Below are 25,823 nucleotides of genomic sequence, written 5' to 3' on the forward strand. Positions count from 1 at the left end.
GACACTGGATTCTGAGGCTCCTGGCATGGATTCCTGCTGGTTGGGGGCCAACACTGGGTACCTGATGTGTAGTCGTGCCCATGGGACCAGCCCCAGACACCAGGTAAGGGCTCATGTCACTTCATGGGGCTCGGTGGAGACCTAGGTGCCCTTGGGACTGGCATAGGGAGATTCCGGCAGGCCCAGTCAGAGCCCAGGGTGCTTAATGGTGTGTTACAGGTGTCTGGAGCACGGGGCAAAATGGGCAAACCCTTAACTCTCACTGCTAATCAGGCAGAGGACTGGCCTAATATGCCGTGTAGGGAATGGGCCTAGGACTCTGGCAAAATGCAGGGTGGAAATGGACGAGACTCATGTGGGATTAGAACTCCCCATGGAAACCCAGGCCACGTGGTGACTGGTGCTAGATGTCAGATAGAATCTCTTGGCAGTTCTAGGACTTGCGCAGGGCAGTGAGAGTTGGCCATAGAGGCAAGCAAGCCAGGGTGCAGGCTAGACCAGTGTTTGCTTTCTTTGCTGGATGAATGTTGCTTTTGGTGTGAGGTAAACTTCAGGCTCCTGGTAGTGACTCAGGTGTGCCTGGGCTGCAATATTGCTGACTCCTGATGTGAGCAGAGTTCCCTTGTTTATCCTTTAAGTCTGAGATCAGGTGGGTGGGGAGGGAGCTTATGTTGCCACTGACCTCTCACCTCTCCGTGTCCATGAAAATGCTTCTGGGCTGCAGCCTCCATGGTGCTTGGAGAGAGGCCCGTATAGCTCCAGTCTATCCGGTGAGGCTAGATTCTGCCATGCTCCTTGGATCCCTCCAGCTGTTTTGGAAGTTCTCAAAATGGCTGTTTGGAGTGGGGAGAGGACATCAGCCCGTTGGACTGCTTCCCCTCTTTTTAACTCCTGCGTATATTCTGTTTGATCTACAAGTCTCTTTCAAGTTGATTTTTTTGTATTGTTATATATCCACTTCCCTTCTTTCAATTACCTTTTATTTTTAGTTAGTCTTTTAGTCTCTCAGATGTGGCTCCTCTATTCATCCATTTTTAAGCACTTTATATGTATTATTTTACTACCTTTTACCCTCCAAAGTTTCCTAGGAGGAATCTGACAACAGTTTGACAAGTCATATCTTAATTGATCCTGTGCAGATTGTGTCTTTGGTTTCCCACAGTTGATTATGTGTTGGTGTAAATCTGAGTTCATCTTACTTGCACTCTGTCCAGTGTCTTGCATGTTGGTGTTGAGATGTCAGTATTGCTCTGGGCATTTTTAGCCATTATTTCTTCAGACAGTCTCCTTGTCCTCCTGGCACTTGGGAAATGTGTATTGGTCTGCTTGATGGTGTCCTACAGATCTTTAGGTTCTGTTTTATTTCTTATTCATTTTCTTTTAGCTCTTCAGACTCAGTAATTTCACTTGTTCTGTCATCAGGGTTGCCAGTTTTTTTCCCACCTGCCAAGATTTGCCTTTGAGTCTCTTCAGCAATTTTTAAATTTCAGTTACTGTTCTTTTCATCTCTAGAATAATTTTTTTTTTTAGGTTTTCTGTTTTATCAAAGTCTATTAGATTTGCCATTAGTTTTGCAGAGGAACAGGTTATTTTCTTTCTTTAAATGAATCAAACTTTCTTGTTTCTTTATGTGCCTCATGGTTATTTATTAAAAAAACAGATGTTTGAATTTAACAATGTGTTGACTCTGTAAATCAGATTCTAGTCTTTTGTCTTTACTGGTTTTGATAGTTGCAGTTTTTATCAAGGATCACTCTGAGTTTTTCCCTTTATCTGACCACAGAGACTTTCTAATTTCTCATGTGTATGGATCTCCCACCCCCTTTTCATGGTACTAGGGATTGAACCCAGGGCCTTCACACATACCAGACACTTTTTATTTTTTATTTTGCGACAAGGTCTTGTCCAGTGCCCTGCTTAATGTCTGACTTCCAAAATTGGGGAATGAGAAAAATAAGAAATGAAAAGGGTCAGAGAAGAGCTTAGCCCTTTACATCTTTTGGAGATCGTCTGGGGTTGGGGGAGCCCTGCAGCATTGGTAGTACATCGACTGGCTGTCCATCTCTGATCAGAGGCAGTACTTAACAAAACTTTTTTGCTGATATTTGGAGGATGTGGTTTTTTATTGCTCACCCTTCGTCCACAAGCAAGCATCACACAAGCTTCTTCACAAATTACACTGCTTACGAAAGGATCTGTTAGGGGAAAGATGGATAGTTCCTCCCAAGCTAAGAACTCAAATCATCTACAGTTGCCCTCACTGTCTAAGCCTTTCTCGGGAATTTTAAGCCTTTAATAGTTTCTCGGAGTTCCAAAATAGTTACATCAGTGTCTGCCAGTGTAATTGCCTGGGTGGGGACATTGACTTCTACCTCCTACTGTATTTCCCCAGAAGTGGAAATCCTCTAAGGCGGTGGTGACAAACCTGTGGCGCAAGTGCCACAGCTGTTGTTTCTTGGGAAGTTGTAAAAGGTTCGAAATCACTACTCTAAGCTGTTATTCTTATAGTTAAAATTTGTACAGTACAGTAGTACTGCACAAATGAGCTTCAGTTCATCAGTACTTTTTTGTAAACAATTTGGTTCTCAAACAGAAGTGTTAGGCAAAATTTTACTTCCATTTGCAAACTCTGCATCTGGTGACAAACCCAACTGCAGCCACTTTCCCTAGAATCATGCAGTAAATTATGTTTGTGAACCGAGGTACAACTTTATTGTCTTTCTGTTTGCTCAAATTTTATTATAGATCCTGCCGTGGGATTATAGCTTTTGTAGACGCTGCACATTTCTAGTTATGTTCGTTCTTTGTACTTACAGCTTTTTGCTTGCTGTTATAATATGATTTGCCATTATAGTTGTTTACCATCTTTATATTAAAAGTGATTAATTTCACAAGTAGCTGCCCTGTGTTTTCTGTTTTTAAATAGTGTTTCAGTTTTTCTTAAAGAGGGTGTTTCAGTTTTTCTTAAAGTTTTAGTTCATGATGATGTTGACATTGTTCTCAAATAAATACTTACACCTCTTATTTTTTGAGCAGTTGCATTGGCTAGTGCTTCCAGTGGAGTATTTAATGGTAGTGATAACCTGCACCTTTGTCTTATATTTAGTAGCAAAGCTTCTAAAAACGCTAATACATCAATTAACTGGTGGTATTCACTTGGGCTATACAATTTTACTTTCACATTTAGTAGGTATTATGTGTAGAAAGGACAAAAGGTATCTTTAGATAATAATCATTGTCACAGAATCAAAGGTAGACACTGTTGGAAAACAGCAACTGTAAAATGGATAAGAAATGCATACTTTCTTCTTAAGTCAGAAATAGGGACAAAGATGATCATGATAAATAGGGACCAGAAAGATGAACCTTTCAAGAACTGTTTACTACCAGTTATGTCTTGTCGCCATGTAATGGGTAGAGTTTCAGCCTACTATTGAGCAGAGTAGATGTGAGATTAATGGAGAAAAAACATGTTCCTAGGACGGTTTTATTGTGATAAAGCATAAGTTTGTTCTAACTCTGAGTACTGTAGGAACCATTGAGGATGTAAAAAATATTTGTGAACTCATAAAAAAGGATAAAAAAATTCTGACTTTGATCGTCTGAAAAATTTGTGGGTATTTTTTAAAAAAATAATTTTAATCTGAGAGTTATACAGCTTGATTTTTTAGTATGACATCTTATGCCACGTTTGGAAGGTTTATTTCTTATCCTTACATACTTTTTCCATATTTGTAATAGTTCAAGGTCCTTTCTAATGCTAAAGTTGTATATCTGTAATGTATGAACAGTATTTCAGGATCATTAGGTGAAAGACTGCATTATTTTTTTCTGATATAGTCACTAATTGAATAATAAATATTTCTAACCTCTGTCTTTGAATTAGTGTGTACTTGTATGATAGTTCATGTGAGTCAAACACACATTAAAAGAAATAACATTATGTGGCTAGTTAATGACTTTGTGCTCTAAAATTATACTTAAAAGCATCAAATCATGGACCTTATATAATTTCATGGTTAGGTAGATTCTTAATGATTATGTGGATATAATATGGTTTATTCAGTAAAACCTCATTTATATTTCATTTCTTTTAATTAGCTGAGAGACTTGTAAGGTTTTGAAATAGCTATTGGTGTAGATGTTTACACATCATTTGAAATACAATAAAAGCAGTTTTATTTGGTAAATCGGGGAGCAGATAATTGATGAGAAAAATCATTTCAATTGTACCCTACTCCACCAACTTGAGTATCTCTTACAAGCTGTGTGTTACAAGATTTGTGTTAGAGGTGAAGATGTGGAGATAAATGAGTCATAGTGGCTGTTCTAATGGTAGAGAGATGGCCTCCAGTGCAGCGTAGTGAGTATGTAGTAGAGGTGTAAATTGTGAGGAGCAGCTGAAGCTGGAAATGGATCACACGTGTGGGCTGGAGCAAGGCTAGGCCCAAGAACAAAGAGCTCCTGAGGCAAGCCGACGTGAACAAGCTGTTCCAGCTCTAAAAACACAGAGAGCCCAAGGTAATCCCAGCAAACAAGTTGCTACGCAGAGGGATGTCACATGACATCAACCTGCCCAGTGTATAAATAAATGTGCCGCAGTCCTTGAGCAGTTCCTTTTCTCCCGTCCATTGACAGGGCTCCACCTGAGAGTACTGAAACAAATACAACCTTAAAAGCTAATTATTGTATCTATTGTAGTCAAGGGTTTGCAAGGGAATAGACAGTACAGGACACATAATTTATAGGACTATTTTATAATATTCACCCAAAAAGTCTAATGCAGAAGAGTGCAGATATGTCCACACACTAGAGACCCAAGAAATCCAGCTGAGTGCCTAGATCCCATGGAAATGTCATGCGTGAGTCCAGCTGGAGGCCTAGAGCCCACGACAATGTCTCATGCAAGTGTGTGTCACGAATCTGCCCTGGGAATGCCCAAAGGACAGTGGAAGCTGGAAAGTTTGCACCAGCAGGATGAGGGATCTGCACTGCACCCAGGAAGCGATGCTCAAGGTAAGGACCAGAGTTCCCCTGAAGAGAACCACAGCAACACTGAGGATCTGAGCTCCTCTGACAATGAGAATAGCTGAGTTCATATAAAGAAAACCAGCACGACAAGCTCCAGGAGAATCAACAGCACAGCATCTTCCCCTCCAGTTCTCTTTTTATCCTTGGCAACAGTCCTCTGGTGGGCCTCCCACACCCAGAACTACATTGGTTCAGTTCAGCTGGGTGTTATAAGTTGACCATTAGTTAATCCACCACAATATCTATCTCAAAAGCAAAATTGGGCAGGATAAGCCAGACAGAAAAACTAGAATAATCAGAATCAGCCATATAAAAGTTCATGACAAACTTGGAGAATGGCTGAATGGAAGCTTTTAAATAAGAGTTATCAAAAATAAGAGGGCAGGAAGTTAAAGCAGAGCTAGAACTTGTGTACCAAATCAAGCTTTCAGGCTTGATAGCGTTGCATTGGAAAGTACTTCCTTTTTCTTTTATATTTAGATTTCAGTTATTGGCATTATCTGTGATCTGAAAATATTAAATGGAAAATTCCAGAAATGAACAACTTACAATTTTTAAATTACACACTGCTGTGACTGGTGTGATGAAATCTTATGTAGTCTTGATCTCACTTCTTCCTACCTGGAACCTGAATCATTTGGGGTACTCACTATGTATATGTTAGTTACCTGTTCATCACTAAGTAGCTGTCAAGGTTACTAGCTCAGTTCTGTCACTGCTTATATTCAAGTGACCCTTATTTTACTTAGTAGCGGTCCCAACTCACAAAAGTGGTGATGCTTGTAGTTTGTGCCAATGAGAAGCCATAAAGTCCTCCCTATTAATGAGAAGATGAAAATTCTCAATGTAGTAAGGAAATTTTTTTAAAAATTACATATATATATATATATATATATACACACACATTCACACACAGGTTGCTCAGATTTACAGTACAATTTGAGAAAGATCACATTCAAGTACCTATAGTATGTTGTTTTCATTAATATTTTGTTAGTCTCTGCTGTGTGTAATTAACATATTTAACTTTATCAGAAAGAGTGTACATAGTGTTCACTGTTACCCACAATTTCAGGCATCTGCTTGATGTCTTAAGAGTATATTCCCTGTATATAATGGGTGACTACTATATTATACTTTTTATTCAAGTCTGTTATTTAAAATCTCTGTGAAGTAATTGGTTCAGAGAAAAATGATCAATAATTGAAGAAGAAAAGTATCACAGGGTGGTTAAAGTAGAAAGGTAGAAAGATATGGTCAGATTTGCCAGTGGGCTGAACATGAATGATGTATTCTGCTTTGAACTTCCACTTGCAGCCAGCTAGTGTTGAATGTACCGTCTTGTGAAAAGCATTGTAGTCAGCAACTCTGAGAGGCGAGATACTGTATTTTCCCTGTAGGCAGTTAATACTCTGTAAGCAGGAGAAAACACACGGATCCTTAATTTTAGTAATGATGGTTCCAGCTTATTTTTCAACTTTATGATGGGCTTATCAGGACATAATCCCATTTAAGTCAAGGAGATTGGGATTTTAAATGGTTTAATTTACAATTTTGTCATTTCTACATTGAGTTCATCAAGATATCAAATGCATTTTTGGCTTACAGTGTTCTTAATATACAGTGAATTTATTGAATTGTAGCTCCATTATAAGAAAACCTGTTTGGCACAAGGAGAAGTGTTTAATTGGTAGCATTTTCCAAAGATTACAGAAAACCTTGCAGTCAAGTTTAAAATCAAATTGTATAAATATGAGTCACTGTGATTGTATATTTTAAAATGTTTCTACCAGTTCTATATCAGATCAGAACATAAGAATGTCTTATTACTAGCCTACAAATTCACAAATATTTTTTGCATTCTCAGTGGTTTCTTTAATACCCAGAGTTAGTGGCGTGTTGTATTGCTTTATTGTAACAAGCTGAAAAAAGGGCTGGTTGTGGTGGCATACACTTCTAATCTCAGCACATGGGAGGCTGAGGCAGGAGGAGTTCAAAGCCAGCTTGAGGGTGGCTATCCTGAAGTACTCAGCAAGACCCTCTCTCAAAAAACAAAACAAAACAGATGAAGATCCAGAATACCATATTTCAAAAATATTTCTTAGTAGCCAACAGTCAGACTATGAGTTCTAATTCTGGTTATACCTACAGATATTGTAAAAGGTAACTGAATCATAATCAAATGAAAGAAGCCCTGAACTAAGGAAAAGCCTTGCTTCTCTGCTTTTTTAGAAAAAATTTTGGAAAGAGAAATATATATAGATACACACCTATATATGTGTTTAAGAGGGAAATGAATATATAATATAATTTTATGTAAAAAATATATATAATTTTAACCAAATGAAGGAAGCCTTGAACTAAGGAAAATCAGTATAGTTCCCCTTTCTGTCACCTACCTCCCCCTCTCTTCCCTCAGTTTCTTGGTCCCTTTCCCATTTGCAAAATACCTATCTCCCTCTTTCCTATCATCTTTTACTTTGCTCTTTTATGTTATTTGTACTTTGGTTTTGTCGTGTAAGAGAAACCATGCTGTATTTAAACTTACGCGTCTCACTTATTTTACTTAACACTTTGGTCTCAGAGCGCGTCCGTATCCCTACAACTCAAATTCATTCTTTATTGCAGAGTAATACTCCATTTAGTATTAATATCACATGCTGTTTCTCCAGTCATCTGTTGGTGGACACATAGGCTGTTTGCAAGATTTAGTTATTGTGAGTTGTATTCTCTCCCTTCCTCTCCCCGCAAGATATTTTTCATAATTGCTTATTTGTAATAACAGATAGCAGGGTTCTCATCTCTGTTATGAATAAATACAGATGGTCCCCAACTTATTCTGTTTGATTCTTTTTCTTTACCATCAAGTAAAAATAGTACGCATTCAGTACAAATCATTCTTAAAATTTTGAATTGTGACCTTTTCTAGGGTGTATCAGTCAGCGTTTGCATTGCTGAGAAACAGTCCCCAGCACTTAACACTGGAAGGAGGAAAGGGTTATTTTGGCTCTTGGTTTTGGAGCATTTCCTCCATGGTTGGCTGGCTCCCTTGCATTCTTTGTTTTGTTCCTGTGCCTGTCTTTTTCCCTACAAGTTTTTCCAGGGAGTATTTCTGTTGACCCTCAAGACAAGGAGACAGATTAAGCAACAAAAATTTATTTGGGCTGATACGAGACACATCTCATAAAACACAAATCTCGGGCAAGTTGAAGTACACTCTAAGATCCTAACAGGTTTCAAACAAGCTTGAATGGTAAAGATCCCAAGTGAGAAGGATTTTGGCAGTTCCTTGCCAAAAATTTAGATTAGTGCAGGCAGAGTAGCAAGCTATCTTGTAAGAAATTGGTTGGCTAGTTTAAAAGACAGTGTAAAATAGTTCTGAGAAAAGAGGAGGAAAAGGACAACAAAATTCTTGAGAAAGTAGGATGATTCTGATGGCTATAAGACTGGAAGATTTTGTACTAATAAAATCTATAGCTAATAGACTAATAAAATGTAACTCAAGTCTGATTTTACATCTCTGGTGAAGTGTGAGTTTGGTGAAGTGTCTTGCACATTTTCTAATTGAATTTTTTTTGTTTTTTACTTTTTTGAGAATTATTTATATATTCTAGAAGCTAGTTTTTTTTTTTTCAAATAATGTGGTTTGCAGGTATTCCAGTTTTTAATGTGTCTGCTCGTCCTCAATAGTATTTCACAGAGAAAGCTTTTAATTGCAATAAAGTCCAGTTTATCAGCTTTTTAGTGTTAAGCTTATGAAGTCTTTCCAAGTTCTAAATCACGAAGTCCTTTTTAAGGGTTTTGTTCTTGCATATTTTAACATTTAAGACTGTGGTCCGTTTTGAGTTAATTTTTATGAAGGTGTGAGACATTGGGGTTGTGGGGTTTTTTGTTTTATTTTGGGCACTGTTAATTGAACTGAGGGCCTTTTTGCTAAGCTGTATCCCAGCTCTTTTTTAAGATTTTGATACAGGTTCTCACTAAGATTCTCAGTCTGAACTTACCATGCCATCCTCTTGCCTCAGACTTTCAGAGTGCTGGGATTACAGGTTAAGGTTTATGTTTTTGCCTAAGGACATTCAGCACCATTTATTGAAAAGCTGTCTTTCATTTGTTTCTGTATCTTTGTCACAAATCAGTTTGAGCATCTATACATGGCGCTAGATGATCGTCCTGTCTTTTTCATATTTTCAGAATTTTAACTCTTCTACTTTCACCTTAAGAATTGTGAAATAATATTGTATCTACTTGTTGAAACTTTGATAGAAATTGCATTAAAACCTAAATATCAGCTGGGCATGATGGCACACACCTGTAATCCCAGCACTAGGGAGGCTGAGGCAGGAGGATTGTTGCAAGTTGGAGACCAGCCTGGGCTACAAAATGAGTTCAAGGCCAGCCTGAACTGCATAGCAAGACCCTGTCTCAAAAAGACCAAAAAAAAAACCCGCTAAATATCAGTTTGTGAAGAATTGACATTTCTACCATGTACTTTTAACTCATAAATGTGGTCTATCTCCTCATTTATTTAGGTCTTGACTTCTTGACTTTTAAGACTGTAAATTGAATGAGAACAGGCAAGGGTACCTTCTTTTTTTTTTTTTTTGGTTTTTCTCCGGTACCGGGAACCGAACTCACGACCTTGCGCTTGCCTGGCAGGCGCTTTTGCCGCTGAGCTAAATCCCCAGCCCCCAAGGGTACCTTCTTTTACCTTTTCTTGTATATAACTTAATACTATGTAGTTTAAATGATTTTGAACTTTCAGACAATATCTCCATCTGAGGCCTTGGGTGACTGGATGCACTATTAGCAGTAATTTTTTTTTCCCCTGAGCAATAGATCTTAATAGTACACCTTAAATATTCAATAGACCGCTGTAAACAGATGTGCTGTCCTTTGGTTTTGCTGTTCCACTTAGAAAGCTCTAGCAGAGTAGATTTACTATAATTCTTAAGGACCTTAGGAGCTTTTGGAGTGAGAAGTGAGCATTATTAGCTTCAGCTTAAAACCACCAGCTGGGTTAGCTTCTAACAGTCTTTCCTTTGAAGAAAGATACTGACTGCTGATTAGCTATGAAAGTTCTCCATGTTATATTTTCTCAAAATAAAACCGTTTCCTCTGCATTGAAAATGTTGTTTAGTATAACCACCTCATCCCTTACTGTCCCTAGGTCTTCTAGATAATTTGCTGTAGTTTCTACATAAGTATGTTCTGCCTCGCCTTACACTTCGCCTTCCCTAAATCTCACTAACCTACCTCTGCTGGCTTTGGACTTGCCTTCCCCAGCCTCCTCACCTCTGGATTAGAATATGGCCAAAGGCTATATTAATGTTGGGTCTTCCGTTAGACCACTGAAACTTTCCAGGTCAGCATTAAGACTGTTTCACCTTCTTATAGTTCCTGTGTACACTGGAGTCACGCTTTTAACTTCCATTAAAATCTTCTTCTTTGTTTTCACTGCTTTGCTCTTTGGTGCAAGAGGCCTAGCTTCTGACCTTTCTCACCTTTTGCTGTACTTTTCTCACCAAAATAGAATTATTTCTAGCTTTCACTTAAAGTGAGAACCATGTGGCTGTTCTCTTCACTTAAACACTTGAGGCCATTGTAGGATTATTAACTGATATAACTTAAAACCCTTTCGGGTTCAAGGGGATAGGGAGCAGTCAGAACACACATACCGTTTATTAAGTTCAAAGTCTTGAATAGGTGTGGTTCATGCTGCCCAAAAACAATTACAGTAGTGACATCAGAGGTCATAGACAAGACGGTGACGGAAAAAGTTTGACGTACACCAAATTGTGACATGCAGATGCAAAGTGAACACTTGCTGTTTGAAAATGGACTAGCTCAGGGGCCGGGGATTTAGCTCAGCGGCAAAAGCGCCTGCCTGGCAAGCTCAAGGTCGTGAGTTCGGTTCCCGGTACCGGAGAAAAAAAACAAAAAACAAAAACGAAAATGGACTAGCTCAGTGTGGGATTGTCACATATCTAGAATTTGTAAAAATATCTCTAAAGCACGATACAACAAAGGACAATGACCTAAGATGTACTCTTATCTTCAAGTGTAAACGAGCGATTCTCAGACTTCTCAGGCGCCTGTGTGAGAAGACCATGAAATAATATGCACAGAGTTCTAAGGAGAATGTTTGCATTTGGTCAAGTTGTGCATCCTATATTAAGGCAACAGCAGGCATCGTCAAGCTTGTGAGAGTTCACTTCGCACTGATACAAGAATCACTTGCTGACATCCAGTCAACAAAACTATGACATTAAGGAAGAACTAAAGTTTAGAGGAGCTATATATAGAGTATGGAATCCAATTTAATACAGATTCAAGCAGTCATGAACTTATAGTTCATAATAAATTTTTACCAAATAAAAATAGTTCACAAAAATGGAGAGGAGTGTTTATATGTGTGTGCGGATCGCCACATTTCTCACTGCGAGAAACAGAAGGGTTACTACCTAAAATTTAAATGTGTGGCTAAATAAAGGGCCTCCACCTGCTTTATGTTCTCATAGTTTTCTTTTCCTAATCTTTAAAGGGGTAATTTAGAGGACTGGGGGGTTATATTCTAAATTTCTAAGTGACATTTAACAGCTCTTTTAGATTCATTTCCTTTTTTTCCTATAAATTCAGTTTCTGTTAAATCTTTGAAACAAAATGTCTAGTAAAAACTATAACAATGTTTAAGAAAAAAAAAACAATGTTTAAGAGTAAATTCTGGATCTACATTGCTAGTGTGGCTGTGGGAATTTTACTACATTCACTGTCTCTGAGTTTATTTGTAAAATATGAATAATTACCCCATTTTACCCATATAAAGTTCTTAGTACAAGACTCACATGTTACCTATAATTACCACTTCTCTGTCCTTTAGTTGTAGCAATACGTCTGTAATGATATTCACCAGATGTTAATGATGGTTATTTCTTGGTAAGATTTGGGGAGATTTTTTTTTCCTTCTCTATGCATTTCTTTGGATTGCTTATTTTCTTTACTGTACATAACACAAAGCAGTCTGGATACAAATGTATCTGTTGTCCCAGCGGATATTTTGTTTCTGAATTCTCAGTTCTCAAGCCTACAAATCTGTATGTTTAAAATGCTTCTCAAGCGATTCTTCTGAGGCATAATGTTTAGAAAGTACCATGTTTGGAAAGCACTTGGCATATGTAAGCCCCTCCCCAACTGCAGTAAATATAGAAGAGCCCTTAACATACAGCGTGATTAAGCAATCTCTTCCTCCAATCTGGTCTACTTCACTCTGGTGAAAAATTTGAAGAGGTGGACATGCTGACTTTTGCCAGAACTCTGAGAGTGCTTTGGGGTGAGGAGCATTCCACCTACGTGAGATGACTTTCATACTGCCACACCAGGAAAGAAAAGTAATTTACAGATATCTAGTCATCAGGTAGGAGTCCTTGAAATGGGGAGAGGATGGGGTAAAATCAGCAAGGAGAAGCCAGCATATATATGTACTATTCTGAGAGATATTGTGTATATAATACTCTGAGTGATAATACTCTTGAGAAGAGTGAAAGAGTATAGCAAACATTAAACAGCATGACAAAGTTTTTTTTTTTTTTTTTTTTTGGTTTTCTCCGGTACCGGGAACCGAACTCACGACCTTGCACTTGCCAGGCAGGCGCTTTTGCCGCTGAGCTAAATCCCGAGCCCCCGACAAAGTATTTTTAATCTTTAAAACAACTTATGTAACACAAAGGAGTGTTTTTCAGGACCTGTTGTAGAAAGATGTTGACTTTGGCTTACTTTCTTTGCCCCTCAACTGTTTTCTCTTTCAGAATCAGTGTAGTTACCCCCACCCCCAGTCCATGGGTTCTGTATCCATGATTCCAACCAATTGTAGATTGAAAATATTTGGGGGAATGTTGCATATGTACTGAATGTATATATGGTTTTTTTCTTGTCATTCCCTAAACAGTGCAGTATAACAACTGTTCACAAAGTTTGCTCTGAACTGGGTATTACAGGTAATGTAGATATATTTTATAGTATACAAGAGGATGTGTACAGGTTATATGCAAATATTTCATGTTATACAAGAGACTTGAGCGTCTGTGGACCCTGGTAATCAATCCTCCATGAATACAGAGAGATGTCTGATTGTCTTGAGTAGACCTGTGACAGGTACCTAGTTCACCCTTCTCTTACTTCTTTCAAACATTGGACCCACTGATTCTCAGTACCTTCTTATCTTACCACTGTCTTCAAACATATTTTTTTGAGCATTTAGTTCAGGTTTTCTCATGGTACTTGACGGTTTCTCTAAAAGAACTTGGCCATTCTGAAAATACAGCCATGCGAAATTTGTTTTATTTTTGTTGTTGCTGTGGTGATTGTTGCTCTGTACATTTTAGTTTTCTGAAATATCTCAAAGCAGTGTGGTTTTAGGGTTCATCTCTCAGACTCCTAACTTTATTGCATGTGCCACTGACTTCTGGTGTTGGTAGTAATTAGATGACGAGTTTGAGAAATGTAACAGAAAGCACTGGCTTTTTCTTAAGCAGGTAGGCCTGAGTGCGAATTGTGACTCTTCTTGCTTGGGCCAGTCTGTGTGGGTTATCTGTTAACTTTCTGAAATTTGTTTCTTCATCCTCAAAATGGGCCTAGTGAGAATGAAAAAATGAAATTGTATGTGATGGACAGCACCTGGCATTTTGATACATGTTAAACTTACTTAATTATCTTGAGAAGTTGGAAGCTGTACAGTTAGTCCACTCTCATAGGGAATTTATAATTGCAGTGTGTAGTAAGTACTACTAAACCCCTGAGAAGGACCTGTGTGTGTGATTGTGGGGCAGTTCAGAAATACCTTTTGAACGGCCTTTATGTTCCTGGCACCTTCCCAAGGCTACTAATCCTGGTAACATGTAGACGCCATTCAGCATCTTGCAGTCTAGCGAGATAAGGAGGGAGGGTAAGGGCGAGGGCTACATCCACCACTGCCTGTGTGTTAGAGCAGAAGCCAGCGCTTTTCCTGAAGTGGGTCAGGTAAGCCTGTTTCCTCTGTTGCAGCAACTCTAATTTGGAGTGCAAAAGCAGCCAGAGTAAACTCATTAATGAATGACCTGAATATATTCAAATAAAGCTTTACTTACAAAAACATGTAGCAGGCCAGCCCTTCCACAAGCTAAATCCCTTTTACATTTTTTAAAAGTTTTTTTTAGAACAAGATGCAACAAGGATGACTTTATGGTTCACAAAGCCTGAAGCATTTTTTTTTTTCTAATCATTTACTGAAAAAGGTCAGTGACTGCTGGGTTGGAGAATAGGTGTCCGTTGCTGTAAAAGTGAGGTGAGTACTCACAGTTGAAAGGCAAGCGGGGAAGGAAGATCACAGCGAAGAGGCTTGGTTCACAGAGAGCACTGGTGGGAAAACTAGGAGTTCTGCGCACATCAGTAGCGACCGTCACCCAGGTCAACGGTAACTACTTTGCTAGTCACCTGCTTTACTGAATTATCTATAATGTGCTGTTACAGCAAGAAAGAGTAAAGTCATAGATAAAGAGGAGTTAAATACTGTTAGACGTGTTCTCTGTAGAAGAAATTAACTTTCTGTGACAGCCGGAAGTTATCACACCTTTTTCTACACTTGGTATGTTTACTGATTTGTAATTTTATAACATCCTGCTTTTTTTTTTTTTTAACAGACATACACTTTCGGGAAATGGCCTCTAAATCTTGGCTGAATCTTTTAACCTTCCTCTGTGGATCAGCAATAGGATTTTTTTTATGTTCTCAGCTATTTAGTATTTTGTTGGGAGAACAGGGAGATACCCAGCCTCATATTCTTCATAATGATCCTCATGCAAGACATTCAGAGGATAATGGACAGAATCAACTAGAAGGACAAATGAACTTCAATGCAGATTCTAGCCAACATAAAGGTACGGTTTATGTTACTAAGGAGTATTTCAGTCTAGGTATTCTGTGAGTTTTGTTGTATCACCATCTATAGCTGTTGGGTAAAATGAGCTCTGTATTTCAGGTATTAAAAGATGATAATTTTTGGCTTGCCTCAGTAGAAAGAAGCTGCTAAAACACAGATTTATTGAGAGAGTAGTATATTAATTTTAGTAGAAATGAGAAACTATGATTTAATGAAAAACATGGGGTTTTGGAAAATTGTTCCTTAGGCCCAATTCTGTTATCGTGGTTATATCTCTGTGGCTTTTGCTGTTATCTTGTTTCAGTCGTAGTTTTTGCTTAGTCTTGTTTTCTTAGAAAAAAAGATATATATGTATATATGGTAATCTATGTTTTTATCAGTAGTTATTACAATTTTTCTCCTTTTGAAAATTATAACAAAAGTAAGGAAGTGAAAAGCTAAGGCGGTGTTATAATGATTTCATCTTCTCCTGGCCTGGTACCTCTAACATTATTTTCTCAGTTGCGTTTTCCATGAACCCCCTAAAATGTTGATTTTCTCCAGCTTTCTGTCCTTTAGCTGTTTTTCTGAGTCACTTCTCTGTTGTGACGTTATGTCATCAACCCTCGTAATTTTAATTCCCATCTATTCCTTACTATATTTATCCTCAGCCAAGTTTCAAGTACTTTGAGAACACATTACTGTAATATATAGATCTCTGCAAGTGATTATATGGCAAAAAAGAATACAAGCAGCTTGAAAACAATGAATTCTGGGGTGCAGAGGGTCCCCCCATTAAGAGTTGTTTCTTTTACCTATCCAGTAGTAAAGTACTCCTTCCTCATCTCTTGTGCAGAAATTAAGTGGTGAGATATCAAAACCTGGTCGAGTTTTATCACCTTTATATCCTTATTTTGTACTATTACAAAATGTCACGGGACATACATGCGTATATAACAGTGCTTTGGTTCTGGGAGGTGCTCTGTGTTCTTAATTTGGAGAACTTCGGCCCCTGTGCACTTACTCTGTAGCACAGTGCCATGTCTTCAGACGGTTGCTTAGGTCTGGCTTCGGCCCTGCTGCAGCCTCTTACTTTGACACTTGTGTGTTCTGCTCCGTGGCCCACAAAATGCGGGTTATGGTAACGGTCTGCCTACTCTCCTTAGACTCGGTGTGTTGTAAGTTGAGCTCCTGTTTCTTTTCTTACCACTCTTAAAACTTGCTCTTTTTCCTATATTATTTTATATCTACCTATATTATTTTATATCTACCTAGAATCTGCCTAAGCTGGACACTGAAATCACGATACACACCTTTACATGCCAATCAATGCCATTTATCACCAAATTCCAACACTTTACCTTACCATTTGTTCAGAACCCTCCCTCTCAGTTCATAGTATACTTCCCCTAACAGGGCCTTCAGCTACATTCACATGCCTGCACTCAGCTAAACTTCACCATACCTTTGTTCTTTCTTTTGGTGAGCATCTACTCATGTAAAGACTTTCTGTATCATCGCATTTATTACAATGTCACTTTATCTTTCCTTTCTTCTCTATTCTACCCAAGTTCTTAATGTCAGCACTCCATAGGCTGGATCAGCCACTTCTTTCATTTCTCTCAGCACATTGAGCCCTTTGTGCATTAGCGTGTTTTGTATGTAGCAGTTACTGGTTTGCATGTCGGGTTCCTCTGGAGAGCTGTAAATTCCTGTGTGTCAGGAAATACGTCTGTCTTTTCATCTCCAGTGCCAGCACACTTGGGGTACGAAGTGATTAATAAATAAATAATTGAAAGTGACAGTATCAACACCATTGTGTCCTAAGTGAGACAGACTGGCGGAAAGGGAAGAGGGTTCCTCTATGTACTATTTTATCTCTTTGTCCAGGGTGTGTTTGTCAGTATAGCTAAGAGATTGGGCTTGTCAGGTGCGTCAGCAGTCAGAGCTTTCTCACTGAAAATAAGGGATAATGGCCATTAGGTTTGTGAATGCTTAATTTGCAGCGTTTTCTTCTCTCCCTTCTCAGTCAGTGTACTAGTAAATTATTCCACTGTTGTTAATTTTTCACAGGACTAAGATTTTCAAACCCACTCTTCGATCCTAACTTTAAGAGTGCCCTTTCTTCAGATACCACAGCATTGCCACTCAACGTGGTTTGCAGACTCAGTAACTAAATATATATTGAAACTGAACTTGAAGTAAACAGTAGAAATACTTCATGCTAATAGTGATTTTGTGTGAATCCGAAAGTACAGACTTCAGACCTTCTTACATATTTTAGCTTGTATTTTTTGAGTCATTGAATTTTATCATATTTATTTATCATATTTAGCAATTAGAAGTAGAAATTGGTCCTTCACCATAGGTAGTTTGAAAAGTATTAGTTTAGGAACTCATAATTGGGCTCTTGTTTGAGACCAGTGCTATAATGTGAATTGTTCGCACCCAGGTAAGAAGCTTACGCCGGGATGTCGGACAGTTTAAGTCCCTAAGCTGACTGCTCCGTCGGGTGGATGTCCCCCTCCCCCTTTCGACTAGAATCCGTCCTTGGTGAAAGAATATGTTGAATATGTTCATTTATATTCTGCCATAAAGCTTATTTCTTTGCAAACTAATAGTTAAAAAAACTCTGTTCTGCACAATCTTGGCACTCGCTCGGTTCTGTTTCTGACTGGTGGATTTGCATTTTGAAGTGAAGTGTTCAGAATTATCGGAAGTAACCTCAAGGCTGCATTCGCCTCTGTTTGAACTGTGTTATCCTGAAAGCTCTCAGGCCCACCTGCAGGTACCTGTGGAGAGTCATCACCAGGGGCTCTAGTGACCTTCAGAGATGGACACGAACCTTCACTTCAGCAGCAGTTTCTGCCCCTCTGGAGCTCAGTCAGAGCAGTGAGAAATTCCTGTGAACATGCTGAAAAACAGCGGAGTCTTTCTTTGTAGTAGGAAGTGTCAAGTAGGGATTATTTAAAGCAATATTTAACATGTATGTGAGTCACCAGGGAAACTTTTAAGATGTTGACTCAGCAGCTCTAGGGCAGGGCCTGAGATCGGGCATTTCTCACGTCTCCAGCAGTCCTGATGGTGTTGTCTGTCCGTGAGCAGCGTCTGAGTGGTAAGAATGTAAGTCCTAGAGACAGCTTGGTGATGTGAATAAAACTGCCATGAAACCAGTAATTCAGAGTGTAGTCACCGTTGGGTTGGGTTTTGCTTTCTTTCAGCTAAATCGCTAATAATAGCTGGGTAACTAGAGGAGCGTCTTTAAGAAAATGTTTTCTTCTATATATTTTATTTGGATTTTGCCTGTATCTGAATATAACTTTTTAAAATGTTTGTTTGACAGATGAGAACACAGACGTCGCTGAAAACCTGTACCAGAAAGTTAGAATTCTGTGTTGGGTTATGACGGGCCCTCAAAATCTAGAGAAAAAGGCCAAACATGTCAAAGCTACATGGGCCCAGCGTTGTAATAAAGTGCTGTTCATGAGTTCCGAGGAAAACAAAGACTTCCCTACTGTGGGATTAAAAACCAAAGAAGGTAGAGATCAGCTGTACTGGAAAACAATTAAAGCTTTTCAGTATGTTCATGACCATTATTTAGAAGATGCGGACTGGTTTATGAAAGCAGATGACGATACATATGTCGTCCTAGACAATTTGAGATGGCTTCTTTCCAAACATAGCCCCGAAGAACCCATTTATTTTGGGAGAAGATTTAAGCCCTATGTAAAGCAGGGTTACATGAGTGGAGGAGCAGGATATGTGCTAAGCAAAGAAGCCTTGAAGAGATTTATCGATGCATTTAAGACAGAAAAATGCACACATAGTTCTTCCATTGAAGACCTAGCACTGGGAAAATGCATGGAGGTTATGAATGTAGAAGCCGGAGATTCCAGAGATGCCACTGGGAAAGAAACTTTTCATCCCTTTGTGCCAGAGCACCACTTAGTCAAAGGTTATCTACCCAAAACTTTCTGGTACTGGAATTACAACTATTATCCTTCGGTAGAGGTAAGTTTAGAAATTTTATTACTGTATAAATACTTGGGATTGATATGCTTTGTTGACTTTTAAAAAATAACAGACTACCAGTATGTGTATATTTTAGTATCAATAACCAGCATTCTCCCTTAGTCTTTTGCTAGGGTGGTATAACAGAGCAAATGATACCAGAAGTCAGCAGTAGTCATTGAACCAGTGTCTCCTGACAGTGCTGTATGCCAGGCATTGAGTATAAAAGCAAGTAACAGTCCAGCTTCAGTTCTCGAGAACTGTACGTTGTGGATGGGAGGTAGACCATTGGCAGGCAGACTCACAAGGATATGATTGTAGGCACTGTTAAGTGCTGTGCAGAAAGGGACCCTTAGTGACCAGTAATGGCAGGGGTGCTGTGGTTTGGGTGCAAGGCCTTCCTAAGAAGTGACTTTGGCACAGAAACCTGAGTGAGGCTAAAGAGCCAGCGGAGGATCTGGTTCAAGAGCCTTCTAATCATCAGAGCAACATGACAGAAGGTCTTGCGGTTCAGAAAGACCTGCGTTCAAGTTCTGCTCTCTCATTTAGTGATTGAATGACCATGGAATGGACGGAATTTGGCTAAGGTCTGAGCCTGTTTGCTCATTTGTAAAATGGACAGGATCTGCACGTGTCATTTACTTGTAATTACGTATAGTACAGCCTGTGGCGTGGTATTTAGTAAGCTTGGCTCTCACTCGGAACCTTAGCTTACATTCCTGAGAATTTCATCTGAAATACATTGATGAAGTATTTCTGTTAGAGGATGATATGATACCTTACACTTGCCAACCAGTTTTACAAAATGTTAATCTTGTGTGACATTTGCTTCAAATTTTTGCAAAGGAGAAATAATGTTGTAGTTGAGCCTTGCACGGCCTGCCCATTCTAGTTCGCTTAGCTCCTTCCCTAGAGTTAAACACTGTCTTCCTTACTCTTTCTCGTTGTTGGGACAAAATACCCGACTCCCAAAATCAGAGAGGAAAGGGTTTATTTAGCTCACAACTTGTGCAGGTTTCAGTCCGTAATCAGCTCACACCAAGGCAGGGTGGCGCATGGCAGAGAGGTGACAGTTCGTGGTGGTGGAAGCCTGCAAAAGCAACAAGAGCAAAAGGGGGAGACGAGCCTCTCTGCCCCTTTTATCTTAGCGCAGAGACCCCAGACTGCTGGGATGAGGGCGGTGCCAATCCAGTCGGTGGACTAAGCCCGCAGTCGCCCAGCCTTCATCCCAACACACTTAATCCCAGCACTGCACTGTGAGTCAGTCACAAACTCCAGATCCATCTACCTCCACGAAAGCCTGCCCACCCCCGTTGACTGCATGAGGCTTTGAGGGGGACATCCAGACACAAACCATCACAAACGTATCCTAAATTTAACATTACTCATTAACCATGTGCGCTTATTTTTCCTTCCTGTTGATGTGTTCCTAAAAACAGTATTTGCAGGCTTTTAAATCAGTAGAATGATACCATATGCATTTTTTCACATTTCCCCTTTCACATAACTTGACGTATTAATGCTAATTATATGTATCTGTGTACTTTAAACGGTTGCATAATCTAATATATAAACATACTGTGTCCCACACTGATACGAATGTAGGCTGTTTCTAGTTTTTCACTGTTGCACCGCTACAGTGAATACCTGGTTGTGACTGGGAACCATGAAACCTAGTTTTTAGCCTCAACTTTCTTACTAATGTCTTAGGCAAGTCCCTAGGTCTCTATGCCTTTTCTCCGCCTCATATTTGCAGACAGTTTGTCATACCACTCTCTTCTTCACAAGCCAATGCTTGCAAATCATTATCCAGAGTAATGGTTCTCTCATAGAGGCAGATTTGTTCCCCATGGGACATGTGGCGGGTATGGAAAACATTCGTTTTGTACAACTAGGTTGCTGCTTGGCGTCTAGTAAGTAGAAAACCAGTAGATACGAACCATTCCGCCCTCCATAGAAGAAACAGGCTTATGCTCCGCGAAGTATCAGCTGTGCCGAAGTGCCCGGCCTACAGCGTCTGGCCCAAGCTTTTAGGTGATCAGCTTCACAAGGAAATTTTGAGGCAAATCACTGCTGTTTTTACTGTCAACCACTTGTGTGTTCTTAGTGTCTACACAAACATGATAGAAAGCTAAACCTCACAACACGTCTGTGTTTTAGGTGAGTAAACCGAGGCTCAGGAAAGCTCAGTAATTGGCCTAACCTGATAGTCGACCAGGCCAGTGGTGGTGAATCTGTGGCTTAAGTACTATGGTGGCCGTTCTTATGACTGACAGCTCTAAAAGGCTCGTGATCACAGGACTGGGCAGTATGGCAAACCACTGTGATTCAAGAAGTGTTTATGTCCCTTGTACTGCTCAGAAGCTTCTTCCTGTGATCAATAGGATAGTATGCCTGCCACAAGAAGAAGTAGAGCGTGTATGTTAGAATAACTGTTACATTGCTGAGGCCAACTTTCACTTTAAGACCTGAACATTTTAAGCTCAGTTCAATGTAATGAAAGTGTTGAAACTTTATGCTATTTTTTTATCACCGTTGTAGCTTAAGCAATTTCTTAAGACTGTGAAATGAAAGTACAGTATTCCTAATCTGCTTTCTGATCATTTGTTTTTCTTTTGTATTAGTGAGGTACTATTTTGGATGCTTTTTTGATTTATACTTTCAATCCATTCTGATCATTGCAAGATGACCATCCCTCTTCTTAATTCTACACCCATTCCTGTATAAAAATGTACTCAAATTTAAGAATACTACAAAGCATATACAGATATACCCCAAAGTGTGTAAGATTATATTAAAATATTGCATTACAACAGCAAAGGGGCATCATAACTGTCCTTACTTTGTAACCAGTGAAATACCTTCTAAGAGTATTACCCCTATTTACAAAATTTATTTGAGCACGGCATCTTTTATTTAAATCGTAGTGGTTTCTAAATGAAGGTTAAGTTTGTTATCCCCTTAAAAATTTATTCCACTGTATTGAAAATTCTAAAACAATTTGAAGCACTGCAATTCACCTCATCTTCTAAAATTGCCTATTCTCTACCAAGACATTCTACAGAAAACCAGTGAAACCAAAATTCTGTTATTCATCTGTCACTGAAGGTTTTTCTCCCTATGTGAGTTACTGTTGTCAAAGTCTTTCTAAATGTCATGCGTATACTTTTTCTTTATAGTAACCACTAAGAATATAATGTAGAAAATTCTTATCTGGCAAGTGGGGTGGAGATATTCAACTTTATCAAAAAGTTATATTCTTAAAGTACTTGTTCAGAACTGATTCTTTAGGCTGTTCTCTTCCCATACCACCGTCTGATTTCTTAGAAATCTTTTAGATAAGGCTGTTTCCTAGGCAATTTGCAATCTTTTTTTAAATTAAATTCATTGATACATTTTCTGTACACATAATGATCACAGTCATCATAGGGAATTTGGACCTGTACAGGATATATCTTCTTTTTTTCCACTTCCCCTACCCTCCGTTCAGCCCCTCTTCCCCTCCTTATGTACAGAAACTTTGTTTGCATTTTTCCTCCTTTTCTCATTTGTCCCCTTCCTTCCTTTACCCCACTCCCCTTCCCTTTCCCTCCCTATTTCCCCTTCCCATTTGAACATGTTCTGTTTCACAATATCTGTCAGACATTTTGGTCTTTACTTACACTTTGGTTTCTCACACCATAGAAACAATACAGTATTTACACATGGGTGTTCCAATTATTTGAGAATATGATCTCAAGAGACATCCATTTACCTAGAAAGCTCTCAAGTTTATCCTTCTTTATCGTTGAGTAGTATTCCATCATATTAAACTACATTACATGTTCTTTATCATTCATCCATTGATGGGCATTTGGGCTGTTTCCAAGATTTAGCTATTACAAACTGTGCCACTGTGAACATGGGTGTGCATGTATCATTGTGGTATGATGCTTTTAATTCTTTTGGGAGGACACCAAGAAGGGGAATAGCTGGGTCAAATGGAACCTCTGGTTTTAATTTTTGAGGAATCTGCACACATTTTCACAGTGGTTGCACTAGTCTACACTCCCAACAGTGGAGAAGGGTTCCTTTTCCCCACAGCCCTGCCAGCGTTTGCTGTTGGTTGATTTCTTGATAACAGCCATTCTTTCTGGAGTGAGATGGAATCTCAGCATTGTTTTAATTTGTATCTCTAAAATGACCAGGGATGTTGCACACTTTTCCATACACTTATTTGCTGTTTGTACTTCTTCATCTCAGAAGTGTGTATTCATTTCAGATGCCCATTTATTGATTCGATCTTCAAATTCAGGGGTTTGATTTTTTCGTTAAGTTCTTTATATATTCTAGATATTAGTCTTTGGAGGAACAGCTGCAAAAATATTTTTCCCACTCTGAGTTGTCCCCTCACTCGGTTTTTGATTTCTTTTGTGGAAGAGCTTTTTAATAAGATCCCAGTTATTGATTCTGTGTGACAGTCCCTGTGCAGTTGGCATTTTGTTCATAAAGTTTTTGCCTGCACCTGTGTCTTCAACCGTTCTACCTATTCTCTCTTCCTCCAGCAGATTTAGTGCTTCTCTTTTAATATGAAGATCTCTGGTCCATTTTTGTTTTAGTTTGATTCATGATGAGAGACATGGATCTAGTTTTCGTTTTCAGCGTGTGGAGAGCCACTTTTTCATCACTGTTTAGTGAAGAGGCCATCTTTCTTCCAGTGAAGGTGTTTTGCCTCTTTGTTGAAGATAAGGTGGGTGTGTGTATACGTAGTTGTGTCTGCATCTTGTACCCAGTTCCATTGATCCTTCGGTCTGTTTTTTGTTTGTTTTTTGGTTTTTGCCAGTACCGTGCATTGTTTTTTTAAATCACAGTAGCTTTGTAATATAAAGTCAGAGATTGTGATGCCTTGTGACTTGCCTTTGTTACCTAGAATTGCCTTTGCTAATCTAGGTCTCTTCTGGTTCCAAATAAATCTTAGGACTGTTTTCTCTAATTCTGTGAAGCATGCTGTTGGTATTTTGATCAGGATTGCTGTAAATCCATATAACAATTTTGGGAGTCTGACCATTTTCACTATGTTTGTTCTTCCTGTCCAGGGGCAAAGCATCTTTCCATATTCTTATATTCTCTTTGATCTCCTTTTTTCAGAATACTGTAGTTTTCAATGTAAAGATCTTTTTACTTCTTTGTTAGACTGATTCCCAAGCATTTCATTTTTTTCGATGTCATTGTGAAATGTGTGGTTTCCCTAGTTTCTCTCTGAGTTTGTTGTTTGTGCACAAGAATGCTATTGATTTTTGAGTATTGACTTTATATGCAGCTATGCAATTGAATGTCCTTATTAAATCCAGAAGTCTTGTGGTAGAGGTTTTTGGGGTCTTTTATGTAGAGTATCATATCATCTGCAAATAATGATAATTTAACTTCTTTTCCTCTCCTTATTCTTTTTCTTTCTTTCTCTTCTCTAATTGCTCCTGCTAACATTTCCAGAGCTATATTGAATAGGAGTGGTGACAGTGGACATCCTCGTCTTGTTTCTAATTTTAGAGTGAAAGCTTTCAGTGTTTGACTATTTAGTATGATATTGCCTGGTTTGTCATAGATAGCTTTTATCAGGTGGAGATAAAGACCATCAATTCCAATTTTCTGTAGGGTATTTTTAAATCTTAAACAGGTGTTGGGCTTTGTCACATGCTTTTTCTGCGTCTGTTCAGATAATCATGTGATTCTTGTCTTTGGCTCTGTTAATAGGGGGTCTTACATTTAGTGATTTGCATATGTTGAGCCACCCCTGCATTTCTGGGATGAATCCTATGTGGTCATGATGTATAACCTTATTGATGATTTGCTGCATTCTGTTTGCCAGTATCTTATTGATGAGTTTTACTTCTGTGTTCATTAGGGAGATTGGCTTGTAGTTGTCTTTTTTGATTGGATCCTTCTCTACTTTTGATATCAAGGTAGTACTTGCTTCCAGGAATGAATTTTGGAGTACTGCTTCTCTTTCAATTTCATGGGAGCATTTGAGGAGTAATGTCATTAGATTTTCTCTTAAGTTCTTACAGAATTCAGCGGTAAATCCATTAGTACCTGGGCTTTTCTTTATTGGTAAGTTTTTAATACATTTTCAGTTTCATTGACTGATAATGGGTTATTTAGAATTTTTATATGTTTGTGATTCAGCTTTTGTAATAAATATGTATCTATGGATCTGTCCATTTCTTCTATATTTTTCAACTTTTCAGAATATAAGTTCTCAAAGTAGTTATTGATTTTCTCAGTTTCTGCAGGATCCCTTGTGATTTCAACTTTTTCATTCCTAATTGCTTTGAGTCTTCTTTTAAAAAAAAAGTTCACTAAGCATTTACCAATTTTATTTAATCTTTCAAAGAACCAACTGTTGATTCATTGACTCTTTATATTGTTTTCTTAGTCTTAGTTGCACTAATTTCTGCTCTACTATTATCATTTTCTCTCTCCTTCAAGCTTTGGGCTTGACTTATTTTTCTGGAAGTTTGAGGTTCAACATTAGATTATTTGGACTTGCTCTGTTTTACTGATGTGGGATTTCAGCACTATAAGTTTCCCTCTAGGATTGCTTTCATTGTGTCCCATAAGTACCATTGTGTTGTATTGGAATTGTCATTTAATTGGAGAAACTAATTTCTTTAATTTCATCTGTGACCCCTTGGTTGTTCAAGGGTATTCTTTAAGTTCCATGTGTTTATGTAGTTTCTTTTGCCATCCATTTCCAGTATCATTGCACTATGATCTGATAATATGCGTAGCATCATTTCTGTTCCTTTGCATTTACTTAAGCATGTTCTGTGAGCTAATATGTGGTCTGTCTCAGGTGCAGCTGAGAAGAATGTATTTTCTGATGCTGTAGGGTAGAGCACTATAGAAATCT

At 38.6% G+C, this 25,823-nt stretch overlaps 1 protein-coding gene across 1 annotated transcript in view; it reads left to right on the plus strand.

Moving 5' to 3' along the window:
• The window catches only part of C1galt1 (core 1 synthase, glycoprotein-N-acetylgalactosamine 3-beta-galactosyltransferase 1), a 54,952-nt gene that overhangs the window by 22,581 nt on the left and 6,548 nt on the right, over nt 1-25,823 (plus strand). Inside the window, exons 2-3 of the mRNA XM_005388090.2 lie at nt 14,706-14,942; nt 18,267-18,934. Coding sequence (XP_005388147.1) covers nt 14,723-14,942; nt 18,267-18,934 — 888 coding nt within the window. The 5' untranslated portion in view covers nt 14,706-14,722. The remainder of the gene's footprint in view (nt 1-14,705; nt 14,943-18,266; nt 18,935-25,823) is intronic.

Source organism: Chinchilla lanigera, unplaced genomic scaffold, assembly GCF_000276665.1.
Source record: "Chinchilla lanigera isolate Chin_1 unplaced genomic scaffold, ChiLan1.0 scaffold00031, whole genome shotgun sequence".
NCBI classification, from domain to species: domain Eukaryota; kingdom Metazoa; phylum Chordata; class Mammalia; order Rodentia; family Chinchillidae; genus Chinchilla; species Chinchilla lanigera.